Raw genomic sequence first — 25,882 nt, 5'->3', positions numbered from 1 at the left:
GCGTTGTGATTACAAGCATGAGCCATGGTGCCGGCGGGCTGATTTTTTTAATTTTTAGTAGAGACAAAGTCTCACTATATTGCCTAGGCTGGTCTCAAACTGCTGAGCTCAAGCAATCCGCCGGCCATGTTCTCTCAAAGTGCTGGGATTACAGGCTTGAGCCACTGCACCCAGCCTGTAAGGTATTTTAAAATCCACACTTGGCCAAGCGTGGTGGCTCACACATATAATCCCAGCACTTTGGGAGGCCAAGGTGGGCGGATCACAAGGTCAGGAGTTCGAGACCAGCCTGGCCAATATGGTGAAATCCCATCTCTACTAAAAGTACAAAAACTAGCCAGGCGTGTTGGCTTACACCTATAGTCCCAGCTACTCAGGTGGCTGAGGCAGGAGAATCACTTGAACCAGGAGGCGGAGTTTGCAGTGAGCTGAGATCACAGCACTGCACACCAGCCTCGGCAACAGAGTGAGACTCCGTCTGAAAAAAAAAAATCCACGCTGTTTTATATTTCTAACATGGGGTAGGATACTGTCCTCCATGAAATAGGGTGCAAGTGTGTGAAATGCAGATGGGAATCCTGTCCCAGCTAGCCTGACAGAGAAGTGAGCACTTCCTATGGCAAATTATGTAAGAAAATATTCCCCAGGCAGATGCTTATGAAAAGAATCTGTTCAGCCTGCAGGTAAATGGGAGAGCCCTTGCTTTCCTCCGTGTGGAAGGAAAATGCAGTGCCTATATGAGATGTTAAGAAAGTTAAAGAGGCCGGGCGCAGTGGCTCACGCCTGTAATCCCAGCACTTTGGGAGGCCAAGGCGGGTGGATCACGAGGTCAGGAGATTGAGACCACCCTGGCTAACACAGTGAAACCCCTGTCTCTACTAAAAATACAAAAAATTAGCTGGGCGTGGTAGCGGGTGCCTGTAGTCCCAGCTACTCGGGAGGCTGAGGCAGGAGAATGGCGTGAACCCAGCAGACGGAGCTTGCAGTGAATTGAGATTGCGCCACTGCACTCCAGCCTGGGCGAAGGAGCAAGACTCTGTCTCAAAAAAAAAAAAAAAGACAAAAGGCCGGGTGTGGTGGCTTACACCTGTAATCCCATCACTTTGGGAGGCCAAGGTGGGTGGATCACGAGGTCAGGAGTTTGAGACCAGCCTGGCCATCATGGTGAAACCCTGTCTCTACTAAAAATACAAAAACTAGCCAGGCATGGTGGCAGGTGCCTGTAATCCCAGCTACTCGGGAGGCTGAGGCAGGAGAATTGCTCGAACTTGAGAGATGGAGGTTGCAGTGAGCCGAGACCACACCACTGCACTCCAGCCTGGGTAACAGAGCAAGACTCCGTCTCAAAAAAAAAAAAGTTAAAGGCTGTGGGCTGAGGGCCACATTCATTTGCAGTTAGAGGTTTGTTTCACTTTCAACTGCTTCTCTAAGAAATGTTGGGATAATTTATTCTATCTGATGGTAGCAGTAGAATAATCCCAGTATATGTCAAGGCATAGTATAATTTTGTTATATTTTATCCAGAATTTGTGATCAGTAATGTAATATTTAATTTTTTTATTTAGAGACATTGTAAAAACACATAAAAGTAGAGAAAAGAGTTTAATGAACCCCATGTACCCAACGTCCAGTTCCAACAGTTATCAAGATGTTGCCACATTTGCTTCTGTTCCTTTTTTCTTTTCCTTTCTTTTGCTGAAGTATTTTAAAGCAAATCCCAGACCTCATGACATTCCATGACATTCTCCCCTACATTATTAAGTGTGCGTCTCATTCTTTTTTTTTTTTTTTTGGAGATGGAGTCTCGCTCTGTTGCCCAGGCTGGAGTGCAGTGGCGCGATCTCAGCTCACTGCAACCTCTGCCTCCTGGGTTCATGCCACTCTCCTGCCTCAGCCTCCCGAGTAGCTGGGACTACAGGCGCCCGCCACCACGCCCGGCTAATTTTTTTGTATTTTTTTTTTAGTAGAGACGGGGTTTCACCTTGTTAGCCAGGATGGTCTCAATCTCCTGACCTCGTGATCCGCCCACCTCGGCCTCCCAAAGTGCTGGGATTACAGGCGTGAGCCACTGCGCCCGGCCACATCTCATTCTTTAAAATGAACTTTTGGCTGGGCGCACTGGCTCTTGCCTATAATCCCAGCACTTTGGGAGGCCGAGGTAGGTGGATCACCTGAGGTCAGGAGTTCAAGACCAGCCTGGCCAAAATGGCGAAACCCTGTCTCTACCTAAAAAATAAATAAATAAATAAATAAAATAAAATTGCTGGGCCTGGTGGCAGAAACCCCGTCTCTACTAAAAATACAAAAATTCGCTGGGCATGGTGGCAGGCACCTGTATTCCCAGCTACTCAGGAGGATGAGGCAGGAGAATTGCATGAGTCCAGGAGGCAGAGGTTGCAGTGAGCCGAGATGGTGCCACTGCACTCCAGCTTGGACACAGAGCGAGACTCCATTTCAAAATAAATAAATAAATAAATAAAAATAATAAAATGAATGTTTGGTTATATAACCACAATGCCAATACAGACCCAAAAAATTAATAACTCTGTGTCATCATCTAATACCGTCATTATCCAAATTACATCAAATATCTCAAAAGTATTTATAGATGATTTGTTTGAATCAGGATCCAAAAAGAATCTACACATTGGGTTTACTTCTTCTTTTTGTAGAGAGAGGGTCTCACTGTTGTCCAGGCTGGTCTCTAACTCCTGGGCTCACACATTCCCTCCTGCCTTAGCCAAGTAGCTAGGATTACAGGCTTGTGCCACCACACTTGGCTCACATTGCATTTTGATGTCTCTTAAATCGCTTAATCTACAGTAGTCCACCTCCTCTTCCCTTTTTTGTTCTTTTTTTTAAATGCCATCTATGCAGAAACAGGGTTATTTGTCCTGTAGAATGTCCCACTCTCTGGATTTGTCAGTTTGCTTTGTCAGTGTCATTTAATTTCTTCCTCCATCCCTTATATTTTAGTTATCAAACCGCTGAAGGTCTGATTGGATTCACATTCCATTTTGAAGGAGTAAGAGTCCTTCTTGAGTGCTTCCTATTGTACCTGCACTGTCTGCTTGTCCCTCTCTGACTCAAGCTGTGATTGAGCAGTGGGTTCAGATAGCTATAGCCTGACCTCTCTCGTAAGTTTCCCCGTCAACCTCTCAACTGACAGTTTGATCCACAGATGAGTTTTGTCTGATTCAGTTATTTTATGAGGGGTTGCACAAAGGTGATTTTAAAATTATCTTATTTCTTTTTCATTTATTAGTTGGAATTCCTCAGTAAAAAGCTCATCAGCTGGGCATGGTGGCTCAAACCTGTAATCCTAGCACTTTGGGAGGCCGAGGTAGGCAGATCATCTGAGCTCAGGAGTTCAAGACCAGCCTGGCGAACATGGCAAAACCTCATCTCTACTAAAAAATACAAAAATTAGGACAGGTGCAGTGGCTCATGCCTGTAATCCCAGCACTTTGGGAGGCCAAGGTGGGTGGATCACCTGAGGTCAGGAGTTTGACACCAGCCTAGCCAACATGGTGAAACCCTGTCTCTACTAAAAATACAAAAAATTAGCCGGGCGTGGTGGCGGACGCCTGTAATCCCAGCTACTAGGAAGGCTGTGGCAGGATAATCCCTTGAACCCAGGAGGCAGAAGGTTGCAGTGAGCCGAGATGGCGCCATTGCACTCCAGCCTGGGCGACAGAGCAAGACTCCGTCTCAAAAAACAAACAAACAAACAAACAAACAAAAAACAAAAATTAGCCGGGCATGGTGGCACATGCCTGTAGTCCCAGCTACTCGGGAGGCTGAGGCACAAGAATCACTTGAGCCAGGGAGGTGGAGGTTGCAGGGAGCTGAGATCACACCACTGCACTCCAGCCTGGGGGACACAGCAAGACTTTGTCTCAAAAAAATAAAAGTTCTTCAAGGCTATTTGGTTACCCTGATTACCCTGAAACATGGTTTATATAGGAAAGGCAAGATAAATGCTTAACTTGCCCCTTTAATTAGTGGATTTGAGAGTAAACTGATGTAATACTTTCCTTGGTCAATAAACCACATTGTTACTTCATGAGACACACATACAGAGGGCCTGTCGGAAGCAGGGATAGAGCAATATAGGTAATGTGGTTGTAGGGTTTGCCTTTGTAATGCAGATCACTAAACAGAGGTGAAGCAAGGAAGAATGGAGTGCAGCATCTGCAGCAATTGGGATGCCAGCTGCATGTCTAACACCACTACAAACTGCGGCCAGGCACGGTGGCTCCCGCCTGTAATCTCAGTACTTTGGGAGGCTGAGGTGGGAGGATCGCCTGAGGCCAGGAGTTTGAGATCAGCCTGGGCAACATAGTCAGACCCCATCTCCACAAAAAATAAAACTAACTGGGCATGGTGGTGCATGCCTATAGTCCAAACTACTCAGGAGGCTGAGGCAGGAGGACCACTTGAGCCCAGGATTTCAAGGCTGCGTAAGCAATGATTGTGCCCCAATCTGGGTAACAGAGTGAGACTCTGTCTCTAAATAAATAAATAAAGCACATCTTACAAAGTTTTGCTGACAATTTTATTTATCAGAAATAGTGGGCCGGGCACGGTGGCTCAAGCCTGTAATCCCAGCACTTTGGGAGGCCGAGGCGGGCGGATCACGAGGTCAGGAGATCGAGACCATCCTGGCTAATACGGTGAAACCCCGTCTCTACTAAAAATACAAAAAAATTAGTCAGGCGTGGTGGTGGGCACCTGTAGTCCCAGCTACTCAGGAGGCTGAGGCAGGAGAATGGCGTGAACCCAGGAGGCAGAGCTTGCAGTGAGCCAAAATCACGCCACTGCACTCCAGCCTGGGCAACAGAGTGAGACTCCGTCTCAAAAAAAAAAAAAAAAAAAAAAAGAAATAGTGGAAGACAAAAAGGAAAGGACACTATGAATGTCTGACCCATGAACTACTACCTGTTAGAAACAGAAGTGCTGGGAGGCTTGAGAGACAGACACTACCTTCCTGGCTAGGTGTGGTGGCTCAGATCTGTAATGCTAGCACTTCGGGAGACCAAGGCAGGATGATCAAATTAAAGGGCATCCTGGGCAACATGGCAATACCCCATGTCTAAAAAATTTAAAAATTAGCCAGGCATGGTAACGCACACCTATAGTCCTAGCTACATGGGAGGATGGCTTGATCTCTTTGACCCCAGGAGTTCGAGGCAGTAGTGAGCTATGATTGCACCACTGCACACCAACCTAGGTGACAGAGTGAGACCTCATCTCCAAAAAACCAAACCAAAACAAAAAACCTTCAAGAAAGAAAAAAAGCTTGACCTTCCCTCCCTCACTCTTTACAGACCCATGGAATCTGAAGCTCTGGTGTTGGAGCCACCAGGCATTAACAAGCCTTCTGGGTGATTCGTAATACGTTTAGGTTTGAAAACCAGGGTCAGAACTTTTAAACAAGTGCAAGTGTCCAGCTAAAATGAATTATATGTACGTCAAAGTTGCAGAAATAGTTAAAGAACCTTTTTTTTCCAGCTTTTTTTTTCTTTTAATACACAGGGAAGGGTCAGGTGCAGTGGCTCACGCCTGTAATCCCAGCACTTTGGGAGGCCGAGGTGGGCGGATCACGAGGTCAGGGGTTCTAGACCAGCCTGGCCAACATGGTAAAACCCCATCTCTACTAAAAATACAAAAATATTAACCGTATGTGGTGGTACACGCCTGTAGTCCCAGCTACTCGGGAGCCTAAGGCAGGAGACTCACTTGAACCTGGGAGGCAGAGGTTGCAGTGAGCCGAGATTATGCCACTGCCCTCCAGCCTTGGCGACAGAGCAAGACTTCAACTTAAAAAAAAAAAAAAAAAAATACACAGGAAAGATTGGGACAAGTGGCAGGAGACTGAAAGGGGAAAGAGCTTGTTTGTACTAATGGGACAAAGTGGGCCGACTCTGGGCACACTGCTTATGAGTTAGCTCTACTCTGTGAGGAAATTTTTTTTTTTTTTTGAGACGGAGTCTCGCTCTGTTGCCCAGGCTGGAGTGCAGTGGCGCAATCTTGGCTCCCCACAACCTCTGCCTCGCTAGTTCAAGCAATTCCCCTGCCTCAGCCTCCTAAGTAGCTAGGATTACAGGCGCCTGCCACCACGCCTGGCTAATTTTTTGGTATTTTTAGTAGAGACCGGGTTTCACCATTTTGGCCAGACTGGTCTCGAACTCCTGACCTCAGGCAATAAGCCTGCCTCGGCCTCCCAAAGTGCCGGGATTACAGGTGTGAGCCACCCCACCCGGCCAAGGAAATATTTAAAAAATAAAATAAAATAAGTTATTTAAAAATTGGGGCAAGTTGGCTGGGCACGGTGGCTCACGCCTGTAATCCTAGCACTTTGGGAGGCTAAGGAAGGGGGATCATTTGAGGTCAGGAGTTCGAGACCAGTCTGGCCAACATGGTGAAACACTGTCTCTACTAAAAATTCAAAAAATTAACCAGGCGTTGTGGCAGGGACCTACAATCCCAGCTACTCGGGAGACTAAGGCAGAATCGCTTGAACCTGGGAGACGGAGATTGCAGTGAGTTGAAAATCATGCCACTGCACTCCAGCCTGGGCTATGGAGCGAGACTCTGCCTCAAAAAAAAAAAAAAAAAAAAATCGGGGTAAGTGTTATCAATCTAAAATATAATAATTTAAAAGCTCAGAATCTAGGCCAGGCGCTGTGGCTCACACCTATAATCCCAGCACTTTGGGAGGCAGAGGCAGGCGGATCACCTGAAGTCAGGAGTTCAAGACCATCCTGGTCAACATGGCGAAACCCCGTCTCTACTAAAAATACAAAAATTAGCTGGGTGTTGTGGGTCGCGCCTGTAGTCCCAGCTATTCAGGAGACTGAGGAAGGAGAATCGCTTGAACCCGGGAGCGAGAGGTTACAGTGAGCCAAGATCATACCATTGCATTCCAGTCTGGAAGACAGAGCGAGACTGTCTTAAACAAACGAACAAAAGCTGAGAATCTAGTGTTGTTGCCTTTGTTTTACAGATGGAGTCTTGCCATGTTGCCCAGGTTAGATTCAGACTGAAGTTCAAGGGATGCTCCTGCCTCAGCCTCCTAGAGTAGATAGAGTTGGGACTGCAGGCACATACCACCGTACCAGGCTTAGAATCTAGTTTAAAGAGTTTATCCAACTGCAAATGTTGAGGAAGTGGCCTGCCTAGAGCTGAAGATTCCAAAGAATATTAGTCTATGTTCTAAAAGTGTAGAAGTTTGGAATCGCTTATATAAACAGAAAGTTTATGGAAACTTGGAATTTCAACATTGTTCTGTGTCCAGAATTGGTGGGTTCTTGGTCTCATTGCTTTAAAGAATGAAGCCGCAGACTCTCACGGGGAGTGTTACAGTTCTTAAATGCGGCGCCTCTGGAGTTGTTTGTTCCTCCCGGTGGGTTGATGCTCTCGCTAGCGTCAGGAGTGAAGCTGCATACCCTTGCGGTGAGTGTTACAGCTCATAAAAGTAGTGTGGACCCAAAGAGCAAGCAGCAGCAAAATTTATTGCAAAGACAGAAATAACAAACCTTCCACGGTGTGGAAGATGACCAAAGCGGGCTGTCACTACTCGCTCAGGCAGCCTGCTTTTATTCCCTTATCTGGCCCCACCCACATCCTGCTGATTGGTCCATTTTACAGAGAGCTGATTGGTCCATTTTGACAGGGTGCTGATTGGTGCGTTTACAATCCCTGAGCTAGACACAAAAGTTCTCCATGTCCCCACTAGATTAGCTAGATACAGTGTCGATTGGTGCATTTACAAACCCTGAGCTAGACACAGGATGCTGATTGGTATATTTACAAACCTTGAGCTAGATACAGAGTGCCGATTGGTGTATTTACAATCCCTTACTTAGACATAAAGGTTCTCCAAGTCCCCACCACACTCAGGAGCCCAGCTGGCTTCACCCAGTGGATCCCGCACTGGGGCCACAGGTGGAGCTGCTTGCCAGTCCTGCCCCATGTGCCTGCACTCCTCAGCCCTTGGGAGGTTGATGGGACTGGGGGCCGTGGAGCAGGGGGTGGCGCTCGTCGGGGAGGCTCTGCAGCACAGGAGCCCACGGCGGGGTTGGGGCTCAGGCATGGCGGGCTGCAGGTCCTGAGTCCTGTCCTGTGGTGAGGCAGCTAAGGCCCCGTGAGAAATCGAGCACAGCAGCTGCTGGCCTAGATGCTAAACCCCTCACTGCCTGGGGCTTGTGGGCCAGCCTGCCGCTCCAAGAGCGGGGCAGCCGAGCCCACGCCCACCCGGAACTTGCGCTGGCCCACAAGCGCTGCGTGCAGCCCCGGTTCCCGCCCGCGCCTCTCCCTCCACACCTCCCTGCAAGCCGAGGGAGCCGGCTCCGGCCTCGGCCAGCCCAGAGAAGGCTCCCACGGTGCAGTGGCGGGCTGAAGGGCTCCTCAAGCGCGGCCAGAATGGGCGCCAAGGCCAAGGAGGCGCCGAGAGCCAGCAAGGGCTGCGAGGGCTGTCAACTCTCAGTTCTATGGTAAGGCTTATTGCGTAGTTACAATGATCTGATTAGTCAATTTTTTTTTTTCTTTTTTGGGGGGTGGGGGAAGGTGTTTTTTACATTCCACACTGAAGATGCAATAGTCATGGGGTCTTGGGTGCCATCTGGTCTGAGTCAGGTACAGGACAATAAAGGAGGCAGTTAATCTACAACAAAGATCAGTGATTGGAAAGGAGGTCTCATTACAGAACAAGAGCAATGAGGAGGAGAGTCTGTAAGAAGCAGAATTGCAAACATGCTACATGACTCGGTCTCCAAGGCTTAACTTCCATCTTGGCATAAACTTAGAGTCCTGAAGTTTTGTTTTCTTTTTACAGTGGACTTTGCACATCATTGCCTGGTGAGTGCCCGCTGGATCAGCAGCCAAATTCTAGCATGAAACCCTTTCCCCAACATCCCCTTTCACCTTGCATGGCCCTCCTTCCCTTCACACATTGATCCCCGCTCCCAGCCCCTTTGCTTAGGATCAAACCAGCTCAAGCTCTCTCTGTCTTCTCAGCTGTCCCTTAAATAAGGGAAAGAGACAGTAACAATGAACACTGACCTGAACAGCAAATACCAGGGACCAGGGACCATGGATACTTTTTTGCTAATGTAATCCTTCCAACCAAAAGTCATGACAAGGAGGGAATAGGAAAAAGTATTTTTTTTTTTTTTTTTTTGAGACAGGGTCTTACTCTGTCACCCAGGCTGGAGTGCAGTAACATGATCACAGCTCACTGCAACCTTGACCACCTGGGTTCAAGCAATCTTCCCACCTCAGCCTCCTGAGTAGCTGGGACTACAGGCACTTGCCACCAAGCCCAGCTAATATTTTCATTTTTGTAGAAACAGGGTCCCACTATGTTGCCCATGCTGGTCTTAAACTCCTGGGTTCAAGTGATCCTTGACCACCCCACCCGCTCGGCCTCCCAAAGTGCTAGAGTTACAGGCCTGCCCACCCATAGCCATCTAATAATTTTTGCCCAAGAAAGGATTGGGAAGGAAGATCAAAGCAATGGCTTGGACATCTTTCCAACAACAACAACAACAACAAAACCACAACAGACTCAAATTACCATAGTAGAAGTATAGGTCTTCCTTTTCCTAATACTCTGGGATTTTTTTTTTTTTTTTTTTTTTTTTTTTTGAGACAGAGTCTTGCTCTGTTGCCCAGGCAGGCTGGAGTGCAGTGGTGTGATCTCAACTCACTGCAACCTCCGTGTCCCAGGTTCAAGTGATTCTCCTGCCTCAGCCTCCTGAGTATTTGGGATTATAGGTGCCCACCACCACACCTGGCTAATTTTTTGTATTTTTAGTAGAGATGGGTTTTCACCATGTTGACCAGGCTGGTCTCTACTAAAAATACAAAAATTAGCTGTGTGTGGTGGCATGCCCCTGTAGTCTCAGCTACTCGGGAGGCTGAGGCAGAAGAATCGCTTGAACCTGGGAGGCAGAGGTTGCAGTAAGCCGAGATCATGCCACTGCACTCCAGCCTGGTGACACAGTGAGACTCTGTCTCAAAAAAAAAAAAAAAAGAGGCCGGGCACGGTGGCTCATGTCTGTAATCCCAGCATTTTGGGAGGCCAAGGCAGGCGAATCACCTGAGGTCAGGAGTTCAAGACCAGCCTCACCAACATGGAGAAACCCAGTCTCTACTAAAAATACAAAATTAGGCTGGGCACAGTGGCTCACGCCACCCAGCACTTTGGGGAGGCCAAGGCAGGCGGATCACCTGAGGTCAGGAGTTCGAGACCAGCCTGGCCAACATGGTGAAACCCCCGTCTCTACTAAAAATACAAAAATTAGCCAGGCTTGGTAGTGCGTGCCTGTAATGCCAGCTACTGAGGAGGCTGAGGCAGGAGAATCGCTTGAACCCAAGAGGGGAAGGCTGAAGTGAGCCGAGATCACGCCACTGCACTCCAGCCTCGGCAACAAGAGCGAGACTCTGTCTCAAAAAAAAAAAGCTGGCCAGAGGCGGTAATTACATGCCTGTAATCCCAGTCCCAGTACTTTGGAAGGCCAAGACGGGCAGATCATTTGAGCCCAGGAGTTTGAGACCAGCCTGGGCAACATGGCAAGACCTCATCTCTACAAAAAATTTAAAAATTAGTTGGGGCAGTGGCCCACACCTGTAGTTTCAGCTACATGGGAAGCTGAGGTGAGAGGATCACTTGAGCCCAGGAGGTAGAGGCTGTAGTGCACCAAGACCGCACCACTGCCCACAAACCTGGGCGACAGGGCAAGACCTTGTCTCAAAAACAAACAAACAAGAAACCCACAGCACATTAGGTAAAATACTTTTATAAAAAATTTTTTTAGGCCGGGCACGGTGGCTCACGCCTGTAATCCCAGCACTTTGGGAGGCCAAGGCAGGCGGATCACAAGGTCAGGAGATCCAGACCATCCTGGCTAACACGGTGAAACACTGTCTCTACTAAAAATACAAAATATTAGCCGGGCGTGGTGGCGGGAGCCTGTAGTCCCAGCTACTTGGGAAGCTGAAGCAGGAGAATGGAGTGAACCCCGAAGGCAGAGCTTGCAGTGAGCTGAGATGGTGCCACTGCACTCCAGCCTGGGAAACAGAGCAAGACTCTGTCTGAAGAAAAAAAAAATTAGAGTGAAAAAATAAAAAGGTTGATGAGTTTGTGTTTCACGAAAAACTCTCCAAACTCCCAAACTGTTTTAAACTTTTTCCTCCTCTACTCTCTCACTCTCTCCCCCCAGCTCCACTCACACACACACTTTTTTTTTTTTTTTTGAGAGAAAGTCTCGCTCTGTCACCCAGGCTAGAGTGCAGTGGCATGATCTCGGCTCACTGCAACCTCCGACTCCCAGATTCAAGTAATTCTCCTGCCTCAGATTCTCAAGAGTAGCTGGGATTACAGGTGTTCAACACACACCCGGCTAATTTTTGTATTTTTAGTAGCGATGGGGTTTCTCCATGTTTGAGGCCAGGCTGGTCTCAAACTCCTGACCTCAGGTGATCCACCTGCCTCCGCCTCCCAAAGTGCTGGGATTACAGGCGTGAGCCACTGTGCTCAACAACACACTTCTTTTAAAGACAGGGTCTCACTCTGTCACCCAGCCTGGAGTGCAGTAGTGCAATCATAGCTCACTTCAGCCTTGACCTCCCAGGCTCAAGCAATCCTCCCACCTCAGCCCCGCGAGTGGTTGGAACCACAGGTGTGTGCCACCACACCTGCTAATTTTTGTATTTTTTGAAGACACGAGGTCTCGCCATGTTGCCCAGGCTGGTCTTGAACTCCTGGGCTCAAGCAATCCACCAACCTCGGCCTTCCAAAGTGCTGGGACTACAGGTGTGAGCCATGGTAACTGGCCTGAATATTAAGTGCTATTAGGGAATTAAATTTACTTTTCTCAGGTATAATAGTATTGTGAATATGCAGATGAACATCCTTATTTTTTGGAGATGCATACTCAAATACAAAGGGATAAAATGTCATAATCTCTTTAATATACTTTGAAATGATCCTACCAAATATAAGTACATACAGATGCTAATATCATTGTTTTTGCCAATTTTCTTTTTTCTTCCTTTTAGATACAGGGTCTTGGTCTGTCGCACAGGCTGGAGAGCAGTGAGTGGAACAATCATGGCTCTGTAGCCTCGACCTTCTGGGCTCAAGTGATCCTTCCATCTCAGCCTCCCAAGTAGCTGGAACTACAGGTGCTTGGGAGTACACCTAATTTTTTAATTTTGTAGAGAAGTGGTCTCCGCCCAGGCTGGCCTCAAACTCCTGCACTCCAGTAATCCTCCTGCCTTGGCCTCCCAAAGTACTGGGATTACAGACATTAGCCACCACGCCCAACCAAAACTTTTAAAAGTTTTTTGTTGTTGTTTTATAACAGTTCCTCTGCCTCTTTTAGAGGCAATCAACCCAGTGTGGAGCACAGGTATTCCCTGGGTGGCACTAGGAGATGGGACTTGCTCCCTGTTTCAAGGTGGTACCAGCTAATGCTGCAAGGCCCTTTGAAGAAGGCTCCCCCTTCCCAGTTTATTATCTGCCATCAGTAAATAACTGGGGATTATCAGCTGACATCTTTATCTTCACTACATTCTTTAGAATTTAAGACAGGCAACAGCCAGCCTAGAATGTGACCCACTTCCACCTGAGGTTCACCTGACTGGAGGCAATAAAGTTTAACATTTCAAGAGTCAGTAGGTACTTTAACCCTTAGGATAATTTGTTTCTTTATATAGTCTTTGGAAAATAACACAAGAATTAAAAAATAAAAAACAAAAAACAGCCAGGCTTGGTGGCTCAGGAGGCAGAGGCTGCAGTGAGCCAAGATGGCTCCAGTGCACTCCAGCCTGGACAACACAGTGAGACCCTGTCCACCCCACTCCCCCCAAAAAAAAGTCATGGGAAAGTAGAATGCTAATGAAAAGAAAGTACTACAATCAACAAACTAACAGATGGGCCTGAGATGCTAAAAACCAGGTACCCCTGTACGCCATTGGGCAGCAGAGCTCATGATGGCTCTGTGGCTGTTCTGGCTGCAGGTAACAAATCCATGTAACAAACAAAGTAGGCTGGGTGCAGTGGCTCACACCTGTAATCCCAGCACTTTGGGAGGCCGAGGCAGGCGAATCACAAGGTCAGGAGTTCAAGACCAACCTGACCAACACGGTGAAACCTTGTCTCTACTAAAAATACAAAAATTAGCCAGACGTGGTGCCACCACCTGTAATCCCAGCTACTCAGGAGGCTGAGTCAGGAGCATCGCTTGAACCTGGGAGGCGTAGGTTGCAGTGAGCTGAGATCATGCCAGTGCACTCCAGCCTGGGCAACAGAGCAAGACTCCCGTCTCAAAAACAAAAACAAAGCAGCTCTGGAGTTGGAGTATCTCATTCCATCCTTCATGTTTCAAAACTTCCTTTTCATATCACCTCTGATTTCTCTGCTCCACATTATGGATTATTTCTCCCTCCAACTCACTAATTCTTCATTTAGTTGGTCTGCTGTTTATCTTGTTTATTGTGTATCTTTTTTGGTTTTTTTTTGGTTTTTATTTTTAGAGATGGTGTCTTGCAATATTACCCAGGCTGGTCTCGAACTCCTGGGCTCAGGTGATCCTCCCACCTTGGCCTCCCAAAGTGCTGGGATTACAGGCATGAGTCACCATACCCAGCCCCCAAGCTATGTTTTTAAGATACTAAGAAATATTTCAGACATGCAAAAATAAGAAATGAGAGGCCAGGCACATTACATATGTTTACATACTACCAGTATGTAAACATATATTAATGTTACATACAACTAATATGTAAACATTACGTACCACTAGTTGTTGGTTTTGTTTTTTTTGAGACAGAGTCTCATGCTTTTGCCCAGGCTGGAGTGCAGGGGTTCAATCTTGGCTCACTGCAACCTCCACCTCCTGGGTTCAAGCAATTCTCATGCCTCAGCCATCAGAGTATCTGGGATTACAGGTGTGCACCACCACGCTTGGCTAATTTTTGTATTTTTAGTAGAGACAGGGTTTCACCATGTTGACCAGGTTGGTCTCAAACTCCTGGCCTCAAGTGATCCACCTGCTTCGGCCTCCCAAAGTGCTGGAATTACAGGCATGAGACACTGCACCCAGCCCCAAAAGTTTTTAAGGTTATTTCTGGGCTCTAGAATTTCCTCACAACCCAAAAGATGCAAATTTCATCCATGAGTTCTGTTGGTGCAGGTTTGGGTGCACCCCACAAAGCCTGCGGCTGTGACTCTGGCCAATGGGTAGAAATTTTACTCCTCGAACACTGACAAAAGAGCTCCAAGCAGCTCCTGGGTTTCTGTAGCATGGCTGAAGCAGAGTGGAAATGGGGTTTCACCATGTTGGCCAGGCTGGTCCCAAACCCCTGACCTCAGGTGTAGAAGATGAGGTCAGAAAGTTGACAGAGCTAGACTGGGAGGACCTTGTTGGGTGGCCCTTGTAAGATGGAGACTTTTACTCTGAGTGAAATGGCAGCTGTTACAGGATCTTCAGAAGAGGGGAGACATGACCTGACTCCTGATTTGGAAGGAAACTTCTGGCTGCTGTGTGGAGAGAGCCTGTAACGGGCAAAAGTGGAAGCCAGGAGACCAGGTAGGAGACAGTTGCAGTTGTCTAGGTGAGAGCCAATGGTGGCTCCCACCAGGATGGAGTAGCAGTAAAGGTGTGAGACACAGATCCTCGTGTCATTTCTAAGATAGAGACAGTATGATTTGCTGACAAATTAGATGTAGCATGTGAGAACAGGAGAGCAGTCAGGCAGATTCCAAGGGTCTAGCCTAAGCAACTGGCAGGTAGAGGTGTCACCTGGAGGGCCAGCACACTGGCCAGTGGGTAAGGATTCCAAGGATTCTTGTCTCCCATTTCTGTGGGGAGACAGGCTGAGGCCAAGCCTTAGGAGGCTCACTGCCTACAGTAGCTGAAGTAGCAGGCTAGCCGCTATTAGAGTAACTGCCAGCTGGGGAGTTCAGCCTGGGAGGATGGGAAGGAGGACTGTTTATTACTGAAGTTGCTCCACTCCTGGTATGGAAATGGGGCCTAAAGAAATGAGGAAAATAGGCCGGCGGTGGCTCACGCCTGTAATCCCAGCACTTTGGGAGGCCAAGGCGGGTGGATCACGAGGTCAGGAGATCGAGACCATCCTGGCTAACACGGTGAAACCCCGTCTCTACTAAATATACAAAAAATTAGTCGGGTGTAGTGGTGGGCGCCTGTATTCCCAGCTAATCGGGAGGCTGAGGCAGGAGAATGGCGTGAACCCGGGAGGCGGAGCTTGCAGTGAGCCGAGATCGTGTCACTGCACTCCAGCCTGGGCGACAGCGAGACTCCGTCTCAAAAAAAAAAAAAAAAGAAATGAGGAAAATAGCATTTTGGGGTTGAGGTCTTTCAGCATCACCACTGTGTGAGAAAAGAAGTTCACGTGACCATCTTACCATGGCTGTAGCTCAGTCTTATACCCCAAACCTGGGATTAGCACCCACCACACAGGGGAGGACTTGAACCATACAAAGGGCAGGGGAATGCAGAAGAGACCCTTGGGGACAAGAAATGAAACCAACAAAGCTGAGTATGGTGGCATATGCCTGTTGCCCCAGCTACTGAGGAAGCTGAGGCTGGAGGATCACTTCAGCCCAGGAGTTCAAGTCAGACCTGGGCAACAGAGCATGACTCTACCTCTTCATTTATTTATTTAGAGACAAGGCTCACTCTGTTGCCCAGATTGGAGTGCAGTGGCACAATCATGGCTCACTGCAGCCTCAACTTCCAGGGCTCAAGCAATTCTCCCATCTCAGCCTCCCAAGTAGCTGAACCACGGCATGCCATCACACCCGGCTGATTTTTAAAATTTTTTGTAGGAACTGGATTTCACTGTGTTGCCCAGGCAGACTGGTCTCAAACTCCTGGGTTCAAGAGATCTGCCCACCATGGCCTCCCACAGCGCTGGGGTTGCAGGTGTGAGCCACCGCACTATGCTTCTTTTTTGTTAGAGACGGGATAGGCCGGGCTTGGTGGCTCAAGCTTGTAATCTCAGCATTTGGGGAGGCCAAAGCAGGTAGATCATTTGATTTCAGGAGTAAGACACCAGTCAGGCAATATAGTGAAACCTTCACTGTATAAAAAATTTAAAAATTAGCTGGGCATGGCTGGGCGCGGTGGCTCACCTGTAATCCCAGCACTTTGGGAGGCCGAGGCAGGTAGATCATGAGGTCAGGAGATCGAGACCATCCTGGCTAACACGGTGAAACCTCGTCTCTACCTAAAATACAAAAAAATTAGCCAGGCGTGGTGGCCGGCACCTGTAGTTCCCGCTACTCGGGAGGCTGAGGCAGGAGAATGGCGTGAACCTGAGAGGCAGAGCTTGCAGTGAGCCAAGATCGCGCCACTGCACTCCAGCCTGGGTGACAGAGCAAGACTCCGTCTCAAAAAAAAAAAAGGTCAGGTACGGTGGCTCACGCCTGTAATCCCAGCACTTTGGGAGGCCAAGGCAGGTGGATCACGAGGTCAGGAGATCGAAACCATCCTGGCTAACACGGTGAAACCCCATCTTTACTAAAAATACAAAAAATTAGCTGGGCGTGGTGGTGGGTGCCTGTAGTCCCAGCTACTCGGGAGGCTGAGGCAGGAGAATGGCATGAACCCGGGAGGTGGAGCTTGCAGTGAGCCGAGATTGCACCACTGCACTCCAACTTGGGCGACAAAGCAAGATTCTCTTTCAAAAAAAAAAAAAATTAGCTGGGCATGATGGAGCACCTGTAGTTCCAGCTACTTCAGAGGCTGAGAGGTGGGAGGATCACTTGAGCCCAGGAGGTCAAGGCTGTAGTGAGCTGTAATCTTGCCACTGTACTCGAGCCTGGGCAACAGTGACACCCTGTCTCAAAAAAAAGAGAGGGTAGGCCCGGTGCGGTGGCTCACACCTGTAATCCCAACACTTTGGGAGGTGGGTGAATCACCTGGAGTCGGGAGTTTGAGACCAGCCTGGCCAACATGGTGAAACCTTATCTCTACTACTGAAGAAAAAAAAAAAAAAAAGAGGGTGGGTAGGAACTCTGTTATCTATTTACAAACGAGGAAATTGTTATGGGAATCACTGAGGAACTTAGCCAAAGTTAACCTAGCAGTAAGTGTTCAGTCTGGCTCCTGAATCTTTTTGAAACAGTCTCACTCTGTCGCCCAGGCTGGAGTGCAGTGGTGCCATCTTGGTTCACTGCAACCTCCACCTCTCTCTCAGGTTCAAGCGACTCTCATGCCTCAGCCTCCCAAGTAACTGGGCTTACAGGCGCATGCCACCATGCCCGGTTAACTGTATGTATGTATGTATTTTGAGATGTAGTTTCATTCTTGTTGCCCAGGCTAGAGCATAATGGCATGATCTCAGCTCACTGCAACCTCCGCCTGCCAGGTTCAAGTGATTCTCCTGCGTCAGCCTCCCGAGTAGCTGGGATTACAGGCGTGTGCCACCACACCCGGCTAATTTATTTTTGTATTTTTAGTAGAGACAGGGTTTTGCCATGTTGGCCAGGCTGGTCTCGAACTCCTGACCTTAGGTGATCCACCTGCCTCGGCCTCCCAAAGTGCTGGGATTACAGGCGTGAGCCACCATGCCTGGCCCTAATTGAGATGGAGTCTCACTCTGTCGCCCAGGCTGGAGTGCAGTGGTGGGATCTTGACTCACTGCAAGCTCTGCCTCCTGGGTTCACGCCATTCTCCTGCCTCAGCCTCCCGAGGAGCTGGGACTACAGGCGCCCGCCACCACGCCCGGCTGATTTTTTGTATTTTTAGTAGAGACGGGGTTTCACCGTGTTAGACAGGATGGTCTTGATCTCCTGACCTCGTGATCTGCCCGCCTCGGCCTCCCAAAGTGCTGGGATTACAGGCGTGAGCCTGGCCCTTTTTTATATTTTTTTTAAGTAGAGATGGGGTTTCACCATGTTGGCCAGGCTGGTCCCTAACCCCTGACCTCAGGTGATCTGTCCGCCTCAGCTGCGATTACAGGCGTGAGCCACCATGCCAGGCCCTGAAGTTTTTTATGTCCACAAATGTGTATGGAAGGGTGGACTCCAAATGAACTACAGGAAAATACATGAACAACATCAAAAGTTGCAGGCCAGGTGTGGTGGCTCTGGCCTAGAATCACAGCACTTTCACTTTCAGAGGCTGAGGCTGGCGGATCACCTGAGTTCGGGAGACCAGCCCAACCAACATGGAGAAACCCCATCTCTAATAAAAACACAAAATTAGCCAGGCGTGGTGGCATATAATCCCAGCTACTTGGCAGGCTAAGGCAGGAGAATCGCTTGAACCCAGGAGGCAGAGGTTGTGGTGAGCCAAGATAGTGCCACTGCACTCCAGCCTGGGGAACAAGAGCAAAACTACGTCTCAAAAAATAAAAAAGGCTGGGCGCGATGGCTCACGCCTGTAATCCCTGCACTTTGGGAGGCCAAGGCGGGCGGATCACGAGGTCAGGAGATCCAAGACCATCCTGGCTAACACAATGAAACCCCGTCTCTACTAAAAATACAAAAAAATTAGCAGGGCACCTGTAGTCCCAGCTACTCCGGAGGCTGAGGCAGGAGAATGGCTTGAACCTGGGAGGCAGAGCTTGCAGGGAGCCGAGATCGCGCCACTGCATGCTGCCTGGGCGACAGAGCGAGACTCCATCTCAAAGATAAATGAAATAAGTAAATGTCAGGCGTGGTGGCTCACGCCTGTAATCCCAGCATTTCAGGAGGCCGAGGCGGGCGGATGGTGAGGCTAGGAGTTGGAGACCATCCTGGCCAACATGGTGAAACCCCGTCTCTAGTAAAAATACAAAAATTAGCTGGGCATAGTGGTGCGCGCCTGTGGTCCCAGCTACTCGGGAGGCTGAGGGAGGAGAAATCGCTTGAACCTGGGAGGTGGAGGTTGCAGTGAGCTATCGCGCCACTGCACTCCAGCCTGGCGACAGAGCAAGACTCTGTCCCCCCCGCCCCCCAGAAAAGCAAAAAGTTGCAGTAGAACACATGAAGATTTATTCTTTTTGAAAAGTGAAAAATGGGCGAGCATGGTGGCTCATGTTTGTAATGCCAGCACTTTGGGAGTCCGAGGTGGGCGAATCACAAGGTCGGGAGTTCGAGACCAGCCTGGCCAACATGGTGAAACCCCCATCTCTACTAGAAATACAAAAAATTAGCGGGGCATGGTGGCGGGCACCTGTAGTCCCAGTGATTCGGGAGGCCCAAGCAGAATAATGGGGTGAACCTGGGAGGCAGAGATTGCAGTATGAGTCAAGATCACGCCACTGCGCTCTAGCCTGGGCAACAGTGCAAGACTCCATCCCCCCAAAAAAGAAAAATGTTGTCTCCTGTGTCTGGTGAATCATTCCATTTTTACAAAGTTCAAAAGATACGCAAAATTAAAATGATATTGTTCAGCAATGCACTCAGTAAAACTATTAAGAAAAGCCAGAGGATGATATACCCAGTTAATTCTCCAAGTAGGAAGAAGAAAAAGAGAAATTGAATCAGGTTTGTTTCAAAGTTATTGGTAATGTTCTGGCTAGGCACATCATTTGAGGTCAGGAGTTCGAAACCACCCTGGCCAATATGGTGAAACCCCCATCTCTTCAAAAAATACAAAAATAAGGTGTGCAGCCGTAGCCCCAGCTACTGGGAACGCTGAGGCACAAAAATCACTTGAACCCAGGGAGAGGCTGCAGTGAACCCAAACTGCGCCACTATATTCCAGCCCAGGTGACAAGGTGTAACTGTCTCAAAAAAAAAAAAAAAGATGGCTAATTGGGTAGCCATGGATACTTTACAATCATTAAAAAAAACTCAAATTCGGCCAGGCACAGTGGCTCACACCTGTAATCCCAACACTTTGGGAGGCTGAGGCAGGCGGATGGCTTGAGGTGGGTGGATCACCTGAGGTCAGGAGTTCGAGACCAGCCTGGCCAACATGGTGAAACCTTGTCTCTACTAAAAGTACAAAAAATAGCTAGGGGAGGTGCCAGGCGCCTGTAATCCCAGCTACTCAGGAGGCTGTGAGGCAGGAGAATCACTTGAACTCAAGATGCAGAGGTTGCAGTGAGGCGAGATTTTGCCATTGCACTCCAGCATGGGCAACAAGGGCGAAACTCCACCTCCTCCCCTGCCAGAAAAACCACCTCAAATGATTGTCAAAAGTCTAGTGTATTATACATAATACTATGTCACCCAACCAAGAATCTCTAATATTAGGCTTAAGAGTTAAGCCTAACTCAGCATTAACTAGCTCACGGGGCGCTTCATCTTTCTTTTTTTTTTAAGACGGAGCCTCACTGTCGCCAGGCTGGAAGTGCAGTGGCACAATCTCGGCTCACTGCAACCTTGGACTCCCTGTTTCAAAGCCATTCTCCTGCCTCAGCCTCCCGAGTAGTTGGGATTACAGGTATGTATCACCACACCCAGCTAATTTTTGTCCTTTTTTTGTTTTAGTAGAGACAGGGTTTCACCATGTTGGCCAGGATAATCTCAATCTCCTGACCTTGTGATCCACCCACCTCCGCCTCCCAAAGTGCTGGGATTATAGGCATGAGCAACTTGCGCCCTGCCCCCTTAATCTTTTTGTACCATTGCTCTGAGACCAAACCACGTCTTCTTTACTTTAAAATGCTTTATTGGAATTATTTTGATAAAAGCAAATACTTGTATATAAGACAAATATAGGAAATAGAAGCTATCTACTTGAAGTGCCCCCTAATTTTCAGGCATTTTTCCCCCAATAAGGCGACAGCTGCTCACACAGGATAATACAGGAAAGTTGTAAGTTCTTAGGATATGCCCAGCACCAGGCAGAAGATATTGTGTCAGCAAATTCCTGAAAAATAATAAAAAGAACATTAGAACCATATGAGATGCACCAATAAAAAAACGATTTCATATCCTTTGCAGCAACATGGATGCAACCACAGGCCATGATCCTCAGTGAATCAATACAGAACAGAAAACCAGATACCATATGTTCTCACTTGTAAGTGGGAGCTAAATGTTGAGTATACATGGACATAAAGATGGCAACAGACACTGGGGAGAGGAAATGGGGCAAAGGTTTAATAACTATTGGGTACTATGCCCACTACCTGGGTGATGGGGATAATCCTACCCCAAACCTCAGCATCATACAATGAACCCAAGTAACAAAACTGCACATATACCCCCTAAATCTACAATAAAAGCTGAGGCTGGGCATGGCAGCTCACGCCTGTCAATTCCAACACTTTGGGAGGCCAAGGCAAGACAATCACTTGAGCCCAGGAGTTTCAGACCAGCTTGAGCACCATAGTGGGACTCCACTATCTACAGCTTTTTTTTTTTTTGAGATGGAGTCTTGCTCTGTTGCCCAGGGTGAAGTGCAATGGCGCCATATCAGCTCACTGCAACCTCCACCTCCCAGGTTCAAGCAATTCTCCTGCCTCAGCCTCCCAAGTAGCTGGAATTACAGGCGCCCACCACCCATGCCCAGTTAATTTTTGTATTTTCAGTAGACAGGGTTTCACCGTGTTGGCCAGGCTGGTCTTCAACTCCTGACCTCAGGTGATCCACCCACCTTGGCCTCCCAAAGAGCTGAGATTACAGGCATGAGCCACCACACCCATCCTCAAATTAAAAAAAAAAAAAAAATTAGCCGGGGATAGTGGTGCATGCCTGTAAGTCATTAGCTACTCCAAGGGTGAGGGTGAGAGGTGAGCTTCCACCCAGGAGGTTGAGGCTGCAGTGAGCTGTGACTGCACCACTGCACTCCAGCCTGGGTGACAGAGCAAGACTGTCTCAAAAAATAGAATAAAATTGTCAGATGCTATGGCTCACACCTGGAATCCCAGCACTTTGGGAGGCCAGGGCGGGCAAATCACCTGAGATCAGGAGTTCAAGACCAACATGGTGAAAACTCCCATCTCTACTAAAAATACAAAATTAGCTGGGCATGGTGGCGCATGCCTGTAATCCCAAGTACTCGGGAGGCTGAGGTTACAATGAGCTGAGAATGTGCCACTGCACTCCAGCCTGGGCGACAAAGCGAAACTCCATCTCAAACAAAAAATAAATAAAAATACATGTTGCAGGCTGGGCTCGGTGGCTAATACCTGTAATCTGAGCACTTTGGGAGGTCAAGGTGGGCAGATCTCTTGGTCAGGAGTTCAAGACCAGCCCGGCCAACATGGTGAAACCCTCTACTAAAAATACAAAAATTAGCCGGGCCTGGTGGCGCATGCCTGTAATCCCAGCTACTTGGGAGGCTGAGGCAGAATTGCTTGAACCTGGGAGGCAGAGGCTGCAGTAAGCCAAGAGTGTACCACTGCACTCCAGCCTGGATGACAGAGCAAGACAGTCTCAAAAAACACACAAAACATGTTGGGGTGGGGCACAGTGGCTCACTGAGGCAGGAGTTGAAGACCAGCCTGTGCACAAAGTGAGACCCTGTAATACAGTTTAGATCTGTCTCCCCACCAAATCTCATATTGAATTGTAATGGATCACTGGGGTGGATTCCTCATGAATGGCTTAAGCACCATCCCCCTTGATGCTGTGCTCATGACAGTCAGTTCTCTAGAGATCAATTTATTAAAAATGTGTGGCACCTCCCCGCCTTTGCTGCTGCTCTGGCCATGCTACATCCCTGCTTCCCTCTGTACCTTATGCAATATAGTTTCCTGAGGCCCCCACCAGAGGCTGAGCAGATGCCAACACCATGCTTCCTGTATATCCTGCAGAAGCATAGCCAATTAAACCTCATCATGTAAGTAACTGGCCATAAAAACATGAATTACAGGAGATTGCCGGCAGGATGAAGGTGGATCAGGTGGGTTCAAAGATCCTCAGAGAAAAGCTCAGAGACTCTTGTCCAACCAGATCATCATTACCACTCCCACTGAGTGCCAAAACGAAAGATACTCACCATAGCAAGGAAGGAGAACAGGCATGGCTCTCCACCTCTCCCAGCCTGAAGGTCAAGTTGCAGGAATCACTGTCTAAGCATGACAGCCATACAAAGCTTCTCTCCATGAGGGGGAGGTTCCAAACCTTAGACCTTCACTCAGATTAGTGCAGAATCTCTGTGAAGGTGCATTGTCCCTGGCTGGGCTTCCAGAGCTCATTCTAACAAGGTGAAAACAAGACAATTTGAAAATAAACAGAATTATGGCCCTCCCATTGGCCCTTCTGGAGACCCAAGTATCCAGTTCCCTAAATGAGTCAGAACTTAGTTTTGACATCATGACCAGCATCGGAGACTCTAGTCTGTGAAATCATCATTCCCAATTAGGGAGATCTGGATCAAGGGAAGCTCTTCTGGAAAGAGATCTAGTACATTCAAAGAAAACACAACAGTCCCAGTATATATTGATCTAACAAATGAGTCCAGGAGTGGACGTTAGAAAGGGAGGAGTAGAAAGTAATTTAAAACTGCAGAGAACAGCTCCACTGGGAGGCCCCAGTGTACTCCTATTTTGCAGTAGAAATGAGGGGAGGAGTCAGGTTACCCAGCCTTTAACAAAAATACGGGGATTTATTAAAACGTAAAAATACAGGCCGGGCAAAGTGGCTCACGCCTGTAATCCCGGCACTTTGGGAGGCCGAAGGGCATGGATCACCTGAGGTCAGGAGTTTGAGACCAGCCTGACCAACATGAGTGAGACTCATGTCCCCCCGCCCCCCAAAAAAGTAAAAATAGAATAGTCACAAGGAAAATGATGTAAACTAAAAAGAGTGAGACTCTGTCCCCCCGCCCCCCAAAAAAGTAAAAATAGTCACAAGGAAAATGATGTAAACCAAAAAGTAGTCTCTAGAAAGTCACCAACACCAGGCGCAGCAACTCACCCCTGTAATTCCAGCACTTTGGGAGACTGAGGCAGGAGGACTGCTTGAGCCCAGGAGTCGAGGCCAGCCTGGACAACATGGCAAAAGCCCGCTTCTGTAAAAAAAACTAAGAATTAGCCAGGCGTGGTGGTAGCACGTGCCTGCAGTCCCAGGAGGCTGAGGTGGAAAGACCACTTGAGCCCTGACGGCGGATGTTGCAGGGAGATCCTGGCATTGCGCTCCAGCCTGGGCAAGGGAGCAGACTCTGTCTCAAAAACAAAATAGCAAAAACAAATGGAAGTGACCACCTGTGGTACATGGATTATAGCTCAAAAAAGAAAAAGTGGCCGGGCGCAGCGGCTCACGAGGTCAGGAGATGGAGACCATCCTGGCCAACATGGTGAAACGCCTTCTACTAAAAATAGAAAAATTAGCCGAGTGTGGTGGCGCGGGCCTGTAGTCCCAGCTAATCGGGAGGCTGAGGCAGGACAATCGATTGAACCCGGGAGGCAGAGGTTGCAGGGAGATCGTACCATTGCCAGCCAGGGCAACAAGATCAAGACTCCATCTCAAAAAAAAAAAAAAAAAAAGGAAAAAATTGGCTAAGGTGGGAGAATCGGTTAAACCCGGGAGTTGAAGGCCGCACTGAATTGTGTTCTTGCCACTGCATTCCAGCCAGGGTGACAGGGAGACTATCTTAAAAAAAAAAAAAAAAAAAAAGGCCGGGCGCGGTGGCTCACGCCTGTAATCCCAGCACTTTGGGAGGCCGAGGGGGGCGGATCACGAGGTCGGCGGATCACGAGGTCAGCAGATCGAGACCATCCTGGCTAACACAGTGAAACCCTCTATTAAAAAATACAAAAAATTAGCCAGGCTTGGTGGCATGCGCCTGTAATCCCAGCTAATCGGGAGGCTGAGGCAGGAGAATCGCTTGATCCCAGAAGGCGCAGGTTGCAGTAAGTCGAGATCGTGCCACAGCACTTCAGCCTGGGTGACAGGGCGAGACTGTCTCAAAAAAAAAAAAAAAGGGCAGGGAGGCGCATAATGCCCATGAACGAAAGCTTGCTTGGGAACAAAGCTTTCCGAAGAGGCACTCAAAAGGCTCTCGCACCTAATACTCACCTTTACTCAAGGATAACACGGCGATGAACGTCTTACAACTCCTAACGGGGAAATGAAACACAGAACAAAAGATTAGTAATCTTGACCATGAACTCGTTGAGCCCGAGAAATGCTGGACCGAGGGGGCGGTCAGAGCGCTGCGGTGATGGCATCAGCGACACACTCAGAGTTACCTAGGGTCATCATCACTCCCTTCCTAACCCCGGGCGACCGCCACCCCCATTTTGCAACCACTCGCCCAACCCCACTCACAGTTGTGATGAGTCAGCAGGGGCTGTGGGGCCGCTAGCCGAGTTCCCCCTGCCACGAGCTAGGTCAGTTCCAAGCAGAGACACCAGAAATTCCAGTGTGCAACGGTAGTTCACCCAAGCACTGGGAACCGCCCTCTCCTACCCCAGCCAGGCCGCGACGTGGCCGCCCGCCGGCTGCTGCGCAAAGGCAGCGCAAGCCGTTGGGATCCCCTGCTCCCCCTCACTCAACAGTCGGGCCATTACAACTCTCATACTACCAACCCACGAGCCCACTTCGCAAAAAGAACTAAAATGGCGAGGCCGGAGCCATTTATGGAGGCGCCGGGTTGGGGGCCTGACGGGTATAGCTGTTTTCTTATCTGCCTGGCTAGACGCGCGGCATTTTCCGCATTGTTCGTCCACACAGAAATAAAACAAAGTGAAAGAAAGACCAGGAAAGTATGTTTCACACTCTTCTGGGCAAATATTCGGAGATGCTTTCTGAATTTTGAAAAACAAAAAACAGGGATCTGTCTGGCCAGGCGGAAGAAAGTCCCCGGCGCCGGCCGGCCAGCGCCAGCCGGATGCTGCTCCTAAGCCGTTTCCCAGCAGCCCATGGTCCGTTAATGACCGTGGGACTCTTCCCGCGCGCGCAGCTGCGCCGGTTTAGGGTCCAGCTACCCTGACACTTCGCACTCCGTTCCCCCAGCGA

The 25,882-nt window shown here is 48.7% G+C and overlaps 1 protein-coding gene and 3 non-coding genes across 4 annotated transcripts; all 4 read right to left on the bottom strand.

Annotated features, from left to right (window-relative positions):
* Nucleotides 1-20,621: 20,621 nt before the first annotated feature.
* Nucleotides 20,622-25,743, bottom strand: SNHG32 (small nucleolar RNA host gene 32). The gene is given in 7 exon segments (XM_063812357.1): nucleotides 20,622-20,843; nucleotides 22,920-23,119; nucleotides 23,840-23,933; nucleotides 24,941-24,981; nucleotides 25,193-25,309; nucleotides 25,311-25,356; nucleotides 25,359-25,743. Coding segments are annotated over 6 exon segments (510 nt in total). The 5' UTR covers nucleotides 25,444-25,743; the 3' UTR covers nucleotides 20,622-20,843; nucleotides 22,920-22,992.
* On the bottom strand, nucleotides 22,810-22,892 carry LOC129144451 (small nucleolar RNA ZL8). The gene has a single exon (XR_008548883.1). It is a non-coding gene; the product is annotated as a small nucleolar RNA ZL8 (small nucleolar RNA).
* Nucleotides 23,213-23,279, bottom strand: LOC112209653 (small nucleolar RNA SNORD52). Its single transcript, XR_002944476.1, has one exon. It is a non-coding gene; the product is annotated as a small nucleolar RNA SNORD52 (small nucleolar RNA).
* On the bottom strand, nucleotides 25,068-25,130 carry LOC112209658 (small nucleolar RNA SNORD48). The gene has a single exon (XR_002944481.1). It is a non-coding gene; the product is annotated as a small nucleolar RNA SNORD48 (small nucleolar RNA).
* Nucleotides 25,744-25,882: the final 139 nt, after the last annotated feature.

This window comes from Pan troglodytes, chromosome 5, assembly GCF_028858775.2.
Source record: "Pan troglodytes isolate AG18354 chromosome 5, NHGRI_mPanTro3-v2.0_pri, whole genome shotgun sequence".
Lineage (NCBI taxonomy): Eukaryota > Metazoa > Chordata > Mammalia > Primates > Hominidae > Pan > Pan troglodytes.
This window is presented reverse-complemented; position numbering and strand designations above follow the sequence as displayed.